This window comes from Spermophilus citellus, assembly GCF_964194105.1.
Source record: "Spermophilus citellus genome assembly, chromosome: 4".
Lineage (NCBI taxonomy): Eukaryota > Metazoa > Chordata > Mammalia > Rodentia > Sciuridae > Spermophilus > Spermophilus citellus.
This window is the reverse complement of record NC_138185.1, coordinates 134,147,111-134,163,745: the sequence shown is the minus strand read 5'-3', so window position 1 is coordinate 134,163,745 and position 16,635 is coordinate 134,147,111. Positions and strand designations below refer to the sequence as shown.

Below are 16,635 nucleotides of genomic sequence, written 5' to 3'. Positions count from 1 at the left end.
GCCCAGGTCCTGGTTTCCTGGGTGACTCATGGATTCATTCCAATTCCCCCTGCCCTTCATTTATCTTCTTCTGCTTTATTGCCCCTTCCTTAGCTATTCACAAGAAATACAATTTTATCTTTCATTATTTACTTTAAATTCTGCACTAATCTTCCCAATTCTCATTCTTAAAGAAATCAACTAACTCTCTAAAGGACTTCAATTCTGTGTTTCCTTGTAACTGGCCTTAGAAAGTCTCACCAGCCCCTCCTAGGAGAATAACCAATCTTTTAGCCATGGATCTGAGTTTGTTTTTCAGTTGAGAACAGGAGATGGAGAAAGCAAGTGGAACACAGTCCATTGCTCTGCCCACAGTGGACAGTGGCCTAGAGAATCCAGGGCTGGAGCTCACGGTAATTCACTAGTTTCTCTTCTGCAGGGTGTTGTGGGCTGCTTTATGGCTTCCTTTAGGGGCTATTCTCAATCTCCTTCACCTCTGGCAGGGCTCTGTGACTAACTTCAGTTCTATGTTTGTTTACAGACAGAAGTAAGTCCTAAGGCAACCAAAAGGACTGAAGTGCAAGATCACAGTTTTGAGGACAGTCTGGAGTCTCCCTCTTACCGAAGGTATATATATTCTAGAATCTAATTCATTTACATTCTCAGAGAGCTTGTCTTTTTTGTGGCAATGAGACTATAACCACCCCACAACACCATATGCACATATTTGTATTTTACATGATTGTTAAATAAACCTGTGTCATAAATAAGTTCATCAGTGTTAGTTGGACTGGGGAGTACTACTTTAATATTTTTCTTTGCATTAGAAAATTGAGGCTTAGAAATTACCTTACCCCCATATTGATTAGAAACAAAAAAAGTTTTTCTGGAATACTTAGATTTATGGATGGATAGAAAGGGAAACATGGGAATCGGGCAAAACAACTTTCTGGAAAGATGGTAAAGAAAGACAGAGTACAGAGTCTTGGAAGTGCAGGGAAGGAACTCAAGGTTGAAGGTACAATCCAAAGTGTTATGTGAACAGCGTCAAGAAAGAAGTGAGAAAAATCTTTGAATTTGATCATAGATCTGTGTTAGAAATAATGTTGAAGAAAGTTGTTTGGATAAAACAGATTAGTGGTAAGCCATGTTCCATGATGTGGAAAGGGGCTTGGTATTATAAAGAGTGCAAAAGTCATACACAGAAAAAGGAATAGGAGAATATGGAATAGTTTGTAAAGAAATGTGTGGCTATGATCATAGATGTTCCCAAACAAAAGGTTGTTTTATCCTCTTTATTTTTAACAACTAACTCAGTGACTTCTTCAGTCTTTTGTTTTCTTCTCTACATTTAACAATTTAACTTATGTTTTTTTAAATGTAAATACATGTCAACACGAACATTACCATTGTTTTTCCCAATCTTGTTGATAAGCTCTTTGTGTATTTTTGTGCTTACTAACAGTTTATACTTTGCTTACCAGTATGGTAGTTAGTAACGTGAATTCCATAGTCTGATCTCCTAGAACGATATCTGAATTCTATCCAGTGGGCTGCTGGTAAAGGTTCAAGAATTGGCTCTCCGAGTGTAGTTTTGCCATGAATATTGATTGATATTTTTGCTGATCTTAGTGAATAAGACCGGGTATTGGTAAAATTTTCCTGTAATGGAAAAAATAGTAAATATTTTAGATTTTGTGGGCCATAAGGTCTCTGATGCTTTTTTGAATTCTAGCATTTTAATGGGAAAAAAAAGCCACAGGATGTACCAAAAAAAAAAAAAAAAAAAAAAAAAGGATGTGGCTGTGTTCTAACAAAACTTTATAAAATGAAGGTAAATGGATTTTGCCTATAGTTTGGTGATCCTTAGTCTAGATGAAATAATAAATTAAGCTGTAATTTATAGCATTTACCTATAGTTTTAAGTTATTCCCAACATAGTTGATTCTGAGGTATCAGACAGATGTCACTGAATAAGAAGTTGGGAAGAGCTGCACAATTGCACATCATTGTACGAGATTTCCACCCTACAATAGATATAAATAACTTCAAGAGTTTAGATGGTAGTAAAATGCGGTAAAATAGGAAGTGGTGAGTTTTGAGTAGTTATTATCTTTGTTTTTAATGTCATTTAACTGTAGGTTTATGTGATTTAATTTTTGATGAAGACTAAAAAATTTCCTAAAAATTTAATAATCTCCTCTTTTGAGCCAGTACAAGCAGCTTTCTCTGCACCACTTACCAGATGCTGGGCAGGTTACTTATCTTCTCCAAACCTGTTTTTGCCCTGTAAAACAAGAATAATATTAGCACTTAGCTGAAAGGATGTTGGTTTGTTTGTGTGTTTTTTTTTTTGTGTGTGTGTGTGTGTGCGCGCGCCAGATTGTCCTTGACACCTTAAATTGCTCTAATGTGTAATTATTTCTGGTTCCTCTCATTTCTTGTCAACTTTACATTTCTCATATAAAAACATTAAGTAGCTATGTACTTATAAAATCATGCCTTGAAGTTTTAACTTGCATTTCTTAAATTGTAGTAAAGCTCCATGTTTCTCCCATTTGGCGTCTTTGTATGTGACTTAATTCTTCTTCATCGACTACAGTAGATGCTGGATTTTGAAACTCATCTTATCTTTCCTTAATTGTTCAAATAGCACCCATACAGATTTTCTTGTTTCCAATTTTCTCCATCTCTTGCCAACCTATCCTATATAGCTTCTACCAGAACTGCCTGAGGCATAACTCTGAACTCCTTTGTTCAAAATCTCTGTAGCATGTGTGAAGCCCTGCCTTCAATAGCCAGTACTGAAGGGGGGGGGGAACCCTAACAAAAGACATGAAAGACCTCTACAATGAAAACTACAGAACACTAAAGAAAGAAATTGAAGAAGACCTTAGAAGATGGAAAGATCTTCCCTGTTCTTGGATGGGCAGACTTACTCTTGTCAAAATGGCCATACTACCAAAAGCACTATAACAGAGTTAATGCAATTCCTATTAAAATTCCAATGACATTTGTCATAAAAATAGAAAAAGCATTTATGAAATTCATTTGAAAAAATAAGAGATCCAAAATAGCCAAAGCAATTCTTATTGAAAAAAAAGTGAAGCAGGAAAAATCACAATACCAGACCCTAAAGTATACTACAGAGTCATAGTAACAAAGACAGAATAGTATTGGAACCAAAACAGATATGTAGACCAATGGTACAGAATAGAAGATACAGAGACAACCTACATAAATACATTTATCTCAAACTAGACAAAGGCATCATAAATATACATTGGTGAAAAGATAGCCTCCTCAACAAATGGTTCTGGGAAAACTGGAAATGTAGTAGAATGTAGTAGAATGAAATTGAATCCCTGTCTCACCATGTACAAAACTCAAAGTGGTTCAAGGACCTAGGCATAAGACCAGAGACCCTGTAGCTACTGGAATACATTTTTTTCTTTTTCGGTACCAGGGTTTGAACACAGAAGGGCTTAACCACTGAGCCACATCCCCAGCCATTTTTAAAAATATTTTATTTAAAGACAGGGTCTCAGGCTGGGGCTATAGCTCAGTTGGTAGAGTGAGTTCTTTGCATGCACAAGGCCCCAGGTTTGATCCCCAGCACCTGCCCCCCCCCAAAAAAAAAAAAAGACAGGGTCTCACTGAGTTGTTTAGGGCTTTTCTAAATTGCTGAGGCTGCCTTTGAACTTGTAATCCTCCTGCCTCAGCCTCCTGAGCCACTGGGATTACAGGTATGTTCCCCCACACCTGGCCCTAATTTTTTTTTCCCTTGATTAACTCTAATGATCTGGGATTCTTTGTGGGATGCAGTATGAAGTGTAGCTTTAAGCTGATGCTTTTCCACACTGATATCTAGTTAGCTGCTCAACAATAGTTAATAAGTAGTGAGTTCTTTGATTATGATGTTTCCTCAGCTTTGGAATTCATTCAGTTAATGTGATAGTTTGAATTTTTATTTTTAGTTTTTAGGCGTGCTGGGGATCAAACCCAGGGCCTTGGGCATGCTAGGCAAACACTATGCAGAACTATATCCCAGCTTTTAATCTATATTTGAGTAATTTATTTCCTTGTCATAATTGTTTGCAATGCACTTTAAAATTTGGCGGGCCAAGTATTTGCATTAGTTTTCTCTTTTAAAAATATTCCTTGGAACCCAGTGTGGTGGTGCAGGCCTATAATCCCAGCAATTCAGGGGAGGAGGATAACAAGTTTGAGGCTAGCTTCAGCAAGTTAGTGAGACCTCAGCAATTTAGTGAGACCCTGTCTCAAATTAAAAATAAAAAGAACTAGGGACAAAACTGAGTGATAAAGCACTCCTGAGTTCAATCCCCAGTGCCACAATTATTCAAATAATTTATCTTCTGAAATTGCCAAATTCTAAGAGTATTCCCAGCTAGGAGTGTAGCTCAGTGGTAAAGCATGTGTGCTTAGTATACAGAAGGTCATAGGCTCAATCCCTAGCATGCACACATGCATAAGTAGATAGATAGATAATTAAAAATATTTCTGAAGGGAGTAGAATTGTTATTGCATTAATATTATATATTAATTTAGTTGCTGGGTGTGGTGGCATATGCCTCTAATCCCAACAATTCAGGAGGATGAAGAAGGAGGATCCCAAGTATAAGGCCAGCATCAGCAATTTAGGGAGACCCTAAATTAATGAGGCTCTGTCTCAAAATAAAAAAATAAAAAGGACCGGGAATTTGGTTCAGTGGTAAAGTGCTCCTGGGTTCAATATCAAGTGCACCCCCCCAAAAAAAAAACCCAAAAAAGAATGATTATAGAGTGTTGTCATGTTTATTTAATTTTTTTGGGGGGGTCTTCCAAATCAGGACAATGGTTTAACCCAGTTTACTGATGTCGTTTTCATCTCTTCCCCCTCCTCCTTCCTACGAATAGAAGCCAAGGGTGCTTTACCACTGAGCTACATCCCCAGCCTTTTTTCTTTTTTATTTTAAGACAGGGTCTTGCTGAATTGTTAAGGCTGACCTCAAACTTGTAATCCTACTGCTCCAGCCTCCCAAGTCACTGGGATTACAGGTGTGCACCATCATGCCCGGCCTACTTGTCTTTTTTATAGCTGCCACTAGAGTTATAATTTTATGAAGTAAATTTTCTTTTTATGTATTTATTTATTTATTTATTTTTTAAATATGCACTCTACTTAAGCTATATTCTCAGCCCTGATCTGTAATCTTTTTTTTTTTAATTTTTAATTTATTTTTTAGTTTTCGGTGGACACATCTTTGTTGGTATGTGGTGCTGAGGATCGAACCCGGGCCACATGCATGCCAGGCGAGCACGCTAATGCTTGAGCCACATCCCCATCCCCAATTTTCTTTATTAAAAAAAAAATTTAGTTGTAGTTGGACACAATTCCTTTACTTTATTTATTTATTTTTATGTGGTGCTGAGGATCTAACCCAGCACCTCGTACGTGCTAGGCAAGCAGTCTACCACTGAGCCGTGACCCTAGCCCTATAAAGTAATTTTCTTTTTTTTATGTATTTATTTATTTATTTGTTTTTAGTTATAGGTGGATACAATACCTTTATTTTTTTATTTTTATGTGGTGCTGAGGATCAAACCCAGTGCCTCTCATATGCTAGGCGAGTGCTCTACCTCTGAGCTGCAACCCCAGCCCTGAAGTGAATTTCTTTATTTTTATTTATAAATCAAATGTTATAACATATTTTAATCACTCTTTTTTTTTTTTTGCTTTTTTTTTGTAAGTGAAATTTGGATGTGTATTATAATTGATTTCATGTCATAAGTTTAATTGGCACATTTGTTGCCTTTTTAGGGTAATTTTTAATAAGGCATAGCATATATACAGAAAAATAAACATAATCATGCACCTTTATGAATTGTCAAGAAGTGAATACACCTATATGATCAACACCCAGATGAAGAACTAAAACACAACCAATACTTAAGAATCATTTTATGTCTCCTTTCATTTGATGTTTCTTCCTCAAGAGTAATCACTTTCCTGACTTTTAGTATCATGTATTATTTTTGCCTGTTTTATGTGGATATTTGAATTTATGTTTTTAATGGAACTATACCATGTTTCACTTTTATGTCTGATTTCTTTTGTTCAACATCACATCCAGGAGATGCATGTATTTCAGTTTGTATCTTCTTAATTGCTGTATAGAATCTACCATAATGTCCTTGTCTATTTTACTATGGTTGGGATTTGAGTCATTTCCCCACTTTTGCTATTATGAATTGTGATACTATGAACAATTTTATGCATGTCTCTTAGTAAATATAAGCATCCCTTCCTATTGGGTATGGAATTGTGTCATAGGGTAGATAGCTTTAGCCCATGCTAAACATGGTTGTACCAGATTTTACCCCTCAAGCAGGTTTAGATATTAAGAAAGTGTCTCCTCCTCCATGGTATGTGTGTAGTGTTATCACATTGTAGTTTTGCTTTGCAATGGAGGCTTCACCTGGGAGGTGACATTTAGTTGGATCTTTGAGGATGAATAGTTTATCAGATGGAGAATGGTTATAGAACTTACTAGGAATGGGGTTGTGAAAGTTTTTATGTGTTCTGTGAGGGTAAGATAGTCAGTGTGGTGAAATAATGGGTTGTGTACAGGAAAAGAGGCAAGCAGTGAGACTGTGAAAAGGGAAATGCCAGTCCCAAAGAGTCTGATTTTATTCTAGGGAGCCAACGGGGTTTTAAAGAGGAGAGGGGAAAGAAGGAACCATGCTTTGTCTTAGGAAAATAACTCTGACAGCAATGTGGAGAGAGTATCAGAGTAGGGAAAGACTGGTGGCAGGAAGCTAGTTAAAGGGCTCTTGTAACTGGGTATGGTGGTGTACTCTTGTAATCCCAGTGACTCAAGAGGCTGAGATAGGAGGATCGCAAGTTGGAGGCCAGCCTCAGCAATTTAGCAAGACTGTCTCAAAATAAAAAAGAAAAAGGGCTGTGGATGTAGCTCAGTAGTAAAGCTTCCCCAGTTTCAATCCCCAGTATAGAGAGGATGGGGGTGCGGGTGGAGAGAGAGACTCATAAGCAAGAGATGAAGGGGCCTGGGCTAAGGCAGAGTGAGTGGGGATAGATTACAGAAGTTACATCTTAGAGACACTTTTGGAAAGGAATTGACCAGAGTTAATGATGGACTAAAGGCCAGGTGTTCTCAGATTCTTGTCTTTATCAAGTTCTCTTACTCAGTTGCTCAGGACATCTTGAATCTGATCCAATGCAAAATGATTTTATCTTTTTTCTTTTTGTTACTCTTTCTGAACTGACCCATTTCTCTAAAGCAATCTAATAAACATTTTAGGGAAGGTTTTTTGTTGTCAGAATTAAAAAAAAAATTGGTGGCAGGGAGAGGGTGTTTGTTTTTAAGGTGCAGTGAACCAAAATACATCTGATGATTGAAAGGAGCCAGGAGAGGCAGAGAGAAAGAAGGTGGGTAGTAGTAGAAGATGGAAAGAGTGAGTAATGAAATCACTGCGAGACAAAGCCCTGAGGATTTGTTGGGTAGAATTGTAGGATTTCCTTGGTAAGTGAGAAGGTCAGTTTTTCCTAAGATGGTAGAGAGAGAAGCTGTTAGGCCAGAGATCCACTGAGGTGAAAATAAAGGAAATCAAGGGATGTAGGCCAGAGAGGCTGAATTTCTGTACAGCAGGGGAGGGGTATCTGCTGAGGGTAAAAAGTTACATCTGTTCTTCCTGTCACCCTACCCTGAGTAATAGGACTGGACAGTGTCAGGGACCTGGGGCTGGTTTGACAAGGAAGCATTCTGTCCTAAATTTGGGTATAACTTGGGGGAAGGGGTAGCAGGGCTAAGAGCTCTGGAAGAAAGAGACACACTTTTTCTTAGCTTATCTTCTAAATCCCACTCCTTCCAGTTTTTGACTTCAGAAATGAAGAGATGTCATATTAGAATTTTTGTTTACCTGAATTCTTTACCTTTCAAGCTAGTTACCAATAAAGATGAATGTGATCCTATTAGCTTTGTTAACCAGATTAACTTTGTTATAAACCTTGTTGAATTTCAGTTCTAGGGGCTGGGGATGTGGCTCAAGCGGTAGCGCGCTCGCCTGGCATGCGTGCGGCCCAGGGTTCCATCCTCAGCACCACATACCAACAAAGATGTTGTGTCCGCCGAGAACTAAAAAATAAATATTAAAAAAAAATTCTCTCTCTTTCTCTCTCTCTCTCTCTCTCTCTCTTAAAAAAAAAAAAAAAGAATTTCAGTTCTAAGCTCTTTTCAGGTAAGCCTCAACTTCACATGGAGCTCACATGGATTGCCTGAGCCTTCTTCTCAGATTGGCCCGACTTCAGCCCTATGAACTCACCTGCTTATTTTCCTTTAGCCATTGTCTTAAATGAATATTCTTCTTCAATACCTAGTATTGCAGAAAATAAAAATAAAGTCCAGGTATGGTGGTGCACGCCTGTAATCCCAGTGGCTTGGGAGGCTAAGACAGGAAGATTGAGAGTTCAAACCAGCCTCAGCAATTTAGTATGGCCCAAGCAACTCAGTGAGACCCTGTCTCTAAATAAATTTTTAAAGAGGCCTGGGAATGTGACTCAGTGGTTAAGTGCCCTTGGGTTCAATCCCTGGTACCAGAGTAAATAAATAAATATTTAAAAAATTAGGCCTGGGATTGTGGCTCAGCGGTAGAGCACTCTCCTTGCATGGGCGGGACCCGGGTTCTACCTCAGCACCACATAAAAATAAAGGCATTGTGTTGTGTCCATCTACACCTAAAAAATAAATATTAAAAAAATTTATAAAATTAAAAAATTAACTAATATTCTTCTCAAATTCCTAATTCCACTTAATCTACCAATTTTACCATTCCCACCCCATCTCCATTGCTAATTGGTATATAATCTAGTATTATTTCTTTCTAAGAAGATTAAGTATTTTTTGTCATTAACTTCCTTAATGGCAATACTACTTAAAATATTACCTTACAATGCACTTTGTCCTATTTTTTTTCTCTATGAGAAAAAGAATGTTCTTTCTCTTGTGCCAGGCACAATGGTGCATATCTGTAATTCTAGTGACTCAGGAGGTTGAGGCTGGAGGATCACAAGTTTGAGGCCAGCCTCAGTAATTTAGTGAGGCCCTATACAATTTAGAAAGGCTGCCTCAAAATAAATAAATAAGGAAAGAAAGAAGAAAGAAATACAGAAAGAGCTGGGGATATTACTCAGTGGTCAAGTATCCTTGGGTTCAATCACCAGTACAAAAAAAGAAAAAAAAATTCTCTCTTGCCTTTTTAAGTCAAACTGCCAGCCAGTCTTGCTTTTTAATTGGATTGTTTAGGCCATTTTGCATTTAATGGATTAATCCTGTCATCTTGCTACTTCTTTCTGTTTGTCTCACATGTTCTTCTTTTAATGCCTTTCAGATTAATTAACCAAATACTTTAAAATGACTGCATTTTAATCTCCTTTTTGTTTTATTAGTGATTGCTTTAGGGTGTATATTGTACTTCTTCAATTTACCACACCTACCTTCAAGTGATATTATACCCTTATGATAGTACACTTCTAGCTCTCCTCTCCCAGCCTTGGTGATACTGTGGTACATTTCCCGTCCCTTCCTTTCTTCTTTTGGTGCTGGGGATTGAATCCAGGGTCATTCTACCACTCAACCACATCCCCAGCTCTTTTCTTTTTTTTTCTTTTGAGACTAGGTCTTGCTCAGTTGTCGAGGTTGGCCTTGAACTTGTGATTCTCCTGACTCAGCCTCCTGAATTGCTAGGATCATACAAACATGCACTACTGCATGCAGCTGTTGTTATACATTTTACTATACACGCACACACGCACACACACACATCACATATAAAACATACAGTGCAATGTGATATATATAATTTGTCTAAAAAGTCTAGTGTCTTCTCATATGCTTCAACTTAAAGATATCTGCACCTGTATGAATGTTTATCTTTTCCCCGTCTTTATGAGAAGGCCTACTGTGCCTGAATCTGAAGCATATCTATTTATCCATTTTCTTAATCCCATCCTTCTCCAATCCCTTCCACAAAGCCCTTTCCCTTGCCCCACATCATCAATCTCTCCTTAGACCATTCCCCAGTCTGTAAGCATACTCAAGTTTCTTTCTTTTATAATAAAACAAAAGAAATCAACCTTACCTTGTGATACCTTTTTTTCTTCACGGTCAAGTTTCATGGCAAGTGTAATTTACTTTCTATTTCTGTTTTGTCATTTGCCATGCACTTTTCACCCAATGCATTTAGTTTTCAGCCCTATTATTGAAATATTCTTGGTAGGTGATCAATGAAGCATTCATTATGTTCAGTGTACACCCACTTTCACTGGGTGTCTGTCCTTCTAACCCTTACTTGAAACTAAAAAAAAATTTTCAGGGGTGGTACTGGGGATTGAACTCAGGGTTTCACACATGCTAGGCAAGTATTCTACCACTGGTCTACTTCCCCAATCCCTCATTTACTGATTTTAATGATACACACTACCTGTCTTGATGCTCTTTCTTATCTTTAGCTTCCAGGATTCTGTCTGTAACCTCCTCTTCATACTCTTTCACTTAATTCTTGAGAGCTACATCTGAAGCCATGACCTTTGTTCTGAGCTTCAACCTATATATATTTTTTTGAAGCTTATGTATATAATGATTCATCAGTCTGCACCTAGATGTCACATATATATTTCAAATTATACGTGCCCCAAACCAATCTTCTGTCAGCATAGGTTTGCTACTTTCCCACTCTGCTGGGCTAGGCTCTCAGCACTCATGTGGAAACTCGGCAAACTCAGGTTGCCTCCCCAGGCTGGCTTCTCTATTTTGGCAAATGTCATCAGCCTACCCCTTCCACAAAGCCCTTCTCCTTGCCTCACATTGTCATGGAAGGAACCCACAGACATTAGTTGCTTATGGAAGGAACATCATAGGCAGCCCAGATTTTCACATCTCTTTTCCCTCCCTGCTATTGATCTGTCCTAAACTCCATTCCCCCATCTGCCCTCCCCTGAACCATCACAGTTACTTCTTAATTGGCCTGCAACGCACCTCCCACCAACAGCCACTCAGATGGTCTTTCTTTTCCTGTTTTTGGAGGCCAGAAAACATTTTATTTTATTGTGGTGGTGGGGACTGAGTCCAGGGCTTTGCACATGGTAGACAAGTGTTCTACCACTGAGCTACACCCAAACACCAGGAAATATTTTGTTGACAAGGGACATAGCCATAAGAAAGGGAAGCACTGGATTGGAAACTAAAATTCAATTGCTGGCAAGGGCCCTTTGGGTCAGGAACACTGCATCCTGGGGTCCTCACATTGTCCCTCCAGTAGACATGCAATACTGGACATCCAGGGAAGGGAGATGTCTCTGGTGTTCCAGAGTTAGAGGATGTATGATGCCTCCTTGTGAGTGATGGGGCAGAGGCTGAAATAGAAGGAAGGCCATCTCCTCTCAGAGCCAACACCAGGATTTGTACTCAATCGCTGTCTTCTCATCATTCATCTGTTTGTGACTGTAGATGAGTGCTGATGTTGGGAATTCCCTCTTTGCTTTCCACCAACTCCCTGATTTGCTCCGCCTTGTCCGTAGGTAGGTTCACCATCAATTTCCTTTCTGATCAGCTCTTTCACTTAGCATCTTTAGCCCAGTTTTAGGTTGATTGTGAATAAATTGCTGCTTCTGCTACTTCAGTTGCTTCCAAGCATCCATGTGTGGGAGTCAGTCCTGCTTCAGGGTGCAGGGCCATCTTTCTAGAACATACACCTGCTCCTGTTATTACCTTGTTGAGATTTTCCAATGGTTCTCTGCTTCCTATAGGATAATGTCCAAATTCCCAAATATGGCACATCATCTATGTGACCTGGTTTCTCACCTTCTTCCCAAGCTTTCTTCCCATCATCCACTCACATGCTCCCTGTATCCCAGTGCCAGCAAATTCTACTGCTCTTTACAAAATGCTTAGCTCACTTAAGCGTGCTTTTCAAATTCTAGAGGTACTCCAACCCAGTCTCTTCAAATTCCCTATGATATATCCACTTAGCAAACATTTCTCCACTTCCTTTAGATCAGTCTATCCACCCTTTCTTTTGTGAAAGCTTCTTTGACATTGACAGGCATAGTTATCTGCATCCTCTTCTCTATTCTTTTAGCAGTCATAACTTTAGAATTCTGAAGTGGTCCCTTTGGAATTTAGTCCTGCACTTTGAAGCAGCTGGGGTTTTTAAAATTTATTTATTTATTATTTGTCCTAATTAGTAGGTAGTAGAGTATATGTTGACATATTATACATATATGGAGTATAACTTCTCATTCTTCTGATTGTACATAATATAGAATTATGTTGTTTGTATAATCATATATGCACATAGGCTAGTAATGTCTGATTCATTCCACTATCCTTCCTATTCCCACCCCCTCCTCTTCCCTTCATTCCCCTTTTTTTAAATACAAAGTACTTCTATTCTTCCCCAACCCTTGCCTTATTGTGAAATTAGCATCCACATATCAGAGAAAAAAATTGGCTTTTGTTTTTTTGGGACTGGCTTATTTCACTTAGCATGTTTTATTCTTTTTTTTTTTTAAAAAAATTATTTTTTAGTTGTAGTTGGACACAATACCTTTATTTTATTCACTTATTTTTTTATGTGGTGCTGAGGATCGAACCTGGGGCCCCACAAGTGCTGATCCACAACCCTAGCCCTCATTTTTTTTTTTAATGGCTGAGGAATATTCTACTTTTTGTATGGCTGAGTAATATTCAGAAGTTCAAAATTTAATGGCTGAGTAATATTGTGTATATGTACCACATTTTCTTTTTCCATTCTGTTGAAGGGCACCTAGGTTGGTTTCATAGTTTAGCTATTGTGAATTGCAGATCTGGGTTTTAAATCCTAACTCTGCCACCTGCTGGCAGGGTCATTTCCTTTGTTTATAAACTTGTAATAATCCTGTGGTATTTTGGAGAGAGAGAGATGATGAGGTTTTGCAGTTCCTGCTGAAACAGTATCTGGATCTTTTTCTCTTCACAAAGAAGACTTCGTGAAGTTGTCCATAGCTGCTCACACTCACTCTTTCACCCCTTTCCCTCAGTCATTCTCCTGGGAAACAGCTCTCACAAGCAGCAGTTACCTTCATTCCACATATAGCATCTTCTCATTTGTCCTGCTACTTGATATTCAACATCATTCTTCTTAGAGATCATTTCTCTTTTTGGCTTCCTCTTTAGCTCTCCAGCTGCTCTTATTAAGCCTACTGTCCTTCTGCTCTTCTGCCTGTCATATAAGTGACTGTTCCGTCTTCCTGGTTGAGAGGCAGTAAGCCTGGTAAAGAGGGATGGGCAAGATAGGTCAGTGGGTGGAAGATGTATAAGTTACTGGATGAAGCCGGGCACAATGGTGCACACCTGTGATCCAAGCTGCATGGGAGGTTGAGGCAGGAGGATCGTGAATTCAGCAAAAGTGAGGTGCTAAGCAACTCAGGGAGACCCTGTCTCTAAATAAAATACAAACTAGGACTGGGAATGTGATTCAGTGGTCGAGTGTCCCTGAGTTCAATTCCCGGTACGCCTCCACCCCCAATAAATAAGTTACTGGATGAGAGATTTGGAAATCTGTCCAGGACCTGGCTATATTGCTTATCAATGCAAGTTTCCAATTATAGGCAGCTCATCCTTACTGGGAAACTCTGCCCCCTACTGTTATATTTTTTCATTAGGGCCTGAGCTTGCTATTAGCAGTTAAAGAAGCTAGAGCGTATTAATCCTTACTTTCTGAGTAAAATCATTAAAAGAATGTTTAATTAGGAGCAAATGACATCATCACAGGGAGCCTGCAATGAGCATTAGTTATATATTGGAAACTTGGAGAAAGTTTTCTTGTAGCAGGACTAAATTAAAGGGCCTGTCCTGAAAAGGCCATTGGAGTAGTCATGAGAGAGAGAGCACCTTCTCTGGGAAGAGTCCTCTGCCTCTCAGGATAACTGCTACCTCTAATTTAGAGAGAGAAGAGTTCTGGAAGGAAGAGTTGAAGGGCAGTAGGAAAGGCCACCGTGCAGATGCTTCCTGTCTTTGTGGACCTTTGGCATTGTGCCTCCACATCGGTGTGGAGAAGATGGTCCACTGTCATCTGAAATGGACAGGGGCTGGTGCTGTGTGGAGGGGAATTCTTTTCCAAGGCAACCTCCACCCTCAACTCGACATCGGAGCACCTGGCTGAGTTCTGGTATAGGGTCCCCTCTGACTCTACTTGTAATGTAGGCTCTTAGAATCAACTGTTCCCAGCTGCACAGAGCCTCTGCCTCTGCCAGTTTAAGTCTGCTGGTTTCCACTGATATCCCTTTCCAACCCCTATTTTTCTTTCCATCTTGACTAGTAACATCCCTTTGCTAAGACTCAGCTGCCATTCTCTCTTGAATACTTTTGGCAATTGCTCTCTAGTCTCCAGACACCACCACCTACTCTCCTCTAATTCAAAACCAGTTGTATACATAACTTTGAATCTGGCCAAGTGGTACTCAGTAGAGTACCTAAATGACCGGGTCTTCTCATGCCATCAAAATAAAACCTTTGACCCTTCAAAAAAAATCTGGTTAATGCCCGGAAGTCTTCATCCTTACTCATACTGCTTTTTGGTTCTGGGCTGACTCATTTCTTTCTTTCTTTTAGTTCTTAATTCAAGATAGAGAAGCAAATACCCAGAGCCACACTGTTAACAGTCACTGGAGCTGTATTTTCTGAAGGCTATCCCAAGCTTTCCACTCTAACTGGCAGAAGAAAAGTACCACAAACCCTGGCAGCTCCCATAGCTCTCTCTCCCTTAGTTGGGAAAGTTTCCATGCCTTGTGGACTGGGTCATTGTGAAAATGCACAAACATCCTTGCTGCTAGGCCTGTCCCATGGTACCCACCAAAGCCATGTGCAGGTAGTACTTCCCATTGTTTTATCTACTCTGTTTCCCCTTGTCACTGGGGGCTGCAGGCAGTAAACATTTACCTGAGAGGGGTTGTCAACAATCCATACCTGGAAAGCCTCCCACATATACCTGCAAAACCTATCAGTGGGTATGTACTCTCTAACAGGGTAGGGGCAAGATGTCAAGTTTTGCCATCTCTCAGATTTCTTTTCAATTCAGTTTCCCAATATAGCACAGATATTAATGCTCAAATAATACCATTATGTAAAGTAAAAAAGCCTGGTGGTATTAACAAGAGCCCGAGCCACTAGGGATACCAGGACCATGGACACCTGCTCATGTGCCTGTATGCCCTGCTTCTCAATTGGCTTAAAGGAGGTGAGAAAGCTTCGTTTCTCTTCTTCCTTTGAAACACCTCTCATTTATTCCTTTTCTTTTTTAAACCAGAGGCCCAATTCTAACCTGATATTTTAGGATCCTGTTAATGAGTTTTGCACAGATAAGTATTCCTAATTGATTTCTTGAAATACCCACTGAACTCTGGTTCCCGGGAAATGGTGGGTTTGTGGTCAGGAGGTGATGGTAGAATTCTTTTCTAATCCTGTGATCTATATCTATTCTGGGACTGGTACATGCTCCTTCTTTTTCTGCAGTGTCCTCATTCAGCTGGCATTTATTGGGTATAATTTTAAGCCAGCTTCACCTGGTGTTTCAATTTGGGTCCCAACAGGAAACAGATGGTATACTTAAAGTAGGATAATTAGAGGAGGGTTTATTCACAAAGAGGCTGTAACAATGATGTACATGAAAAGTAGTGGATTCATAAGAAAGGACAGTATAAGGACCTAAAGTTTGAAGTTGTGAACACTCATTATTCCTAGGCCTGAAGAGACAAGATTCAAAAGACCCTGGCAGGAGAGTCAGATTACAATACACTGGCTTCAGTCTTTGCCTGCTCTGGTTTCCTCTGGGGTCCCACTGGCTGAACCCAACTTGGTAAGCCAGAGGGCCTGGGTGTCCTTTGGCGCAGTCCACATGGGTCTGACTTCCAGGGCAGACAGCAAGCGCAGCATGGATCTAGAGGGGCAAACCAAAGACCTAGCACACAGGAAATCTAGGATTGCAATTAAACTCCTTGCTTGGTGCACTCTGTGAATGATGTTCCAAAAGATAATGCTGTCTTCAGAGACACTGGTTTATCTAAGCAAATCTTTTCACTCACTACTTTCTCTACTGGGCATGGCAAAGCAGCAGAATTCTTGAGATCCTAAATATCCTCCTGAATTGGTCAGACAGTGATAAAGATAAGTTTTCCTCCTTCCTCAGCTTCCCTTTATCTGATAATCCACACTCTGCCCAGCAGACAGATTTGGGTTCTCTGAAGAAAGGAGACATTAGGAGTGTGTAGAGAGAGGAATGAAAAGGAAGGCTCTAGGGGCTGAGGATGTAGGTGTGGCAGCTTCAATCCCCCAAAATAAGACTGTACATGGGGAACAGGGAGTCTGTTAAATGGGCAAGGCAACAGTAGGGAAAGTTCCTAATGCTCTGTGGGCCGAGACCCCAAGGCATCAGAGATTGGTGGCTAGTCCCAGCCCTGGCTAAGCTAGTCTGCTTCAGCACGATCGCCAGACTGGGACCTTCTTGCTGGGCTCTCCTTCTTTGGAGCTTCCAAGAGCTTGGAAATAAGATCTTTTTGCTCACATGGCTGCATGTGCTGAGGATACTTATGAGTGGCAGACG

The 16,635-nt window shown here is 39.7% G+C and overlaps 1 protein-coding gene across 1 annotated transcript in view; it reads left to right on the top strand.

Annotated features, from left to right (window-relative positions):
• Positions 1–311: 311 nt before the first annotated feature.
• The window catches only part of SLC28A2 (solute carrier family 28 member 2), a gene marked incomplete at both ends in the record, with an annotated part of 29,883 nt that continues 13,559 nt past the window's right edge, over positions 312–16,635 (top strand). The window contains 2 exons of the mRNA XM_081291477.1: positions 312–392; positions 521–606. Of these exons, the coding sequence (XP_081147603.1) occupies positions 312–392; positions 521–606 (167 nt within the window). The remainder of the gene's footprint in view (positions 393–520; positions 607–16,635) is intronic.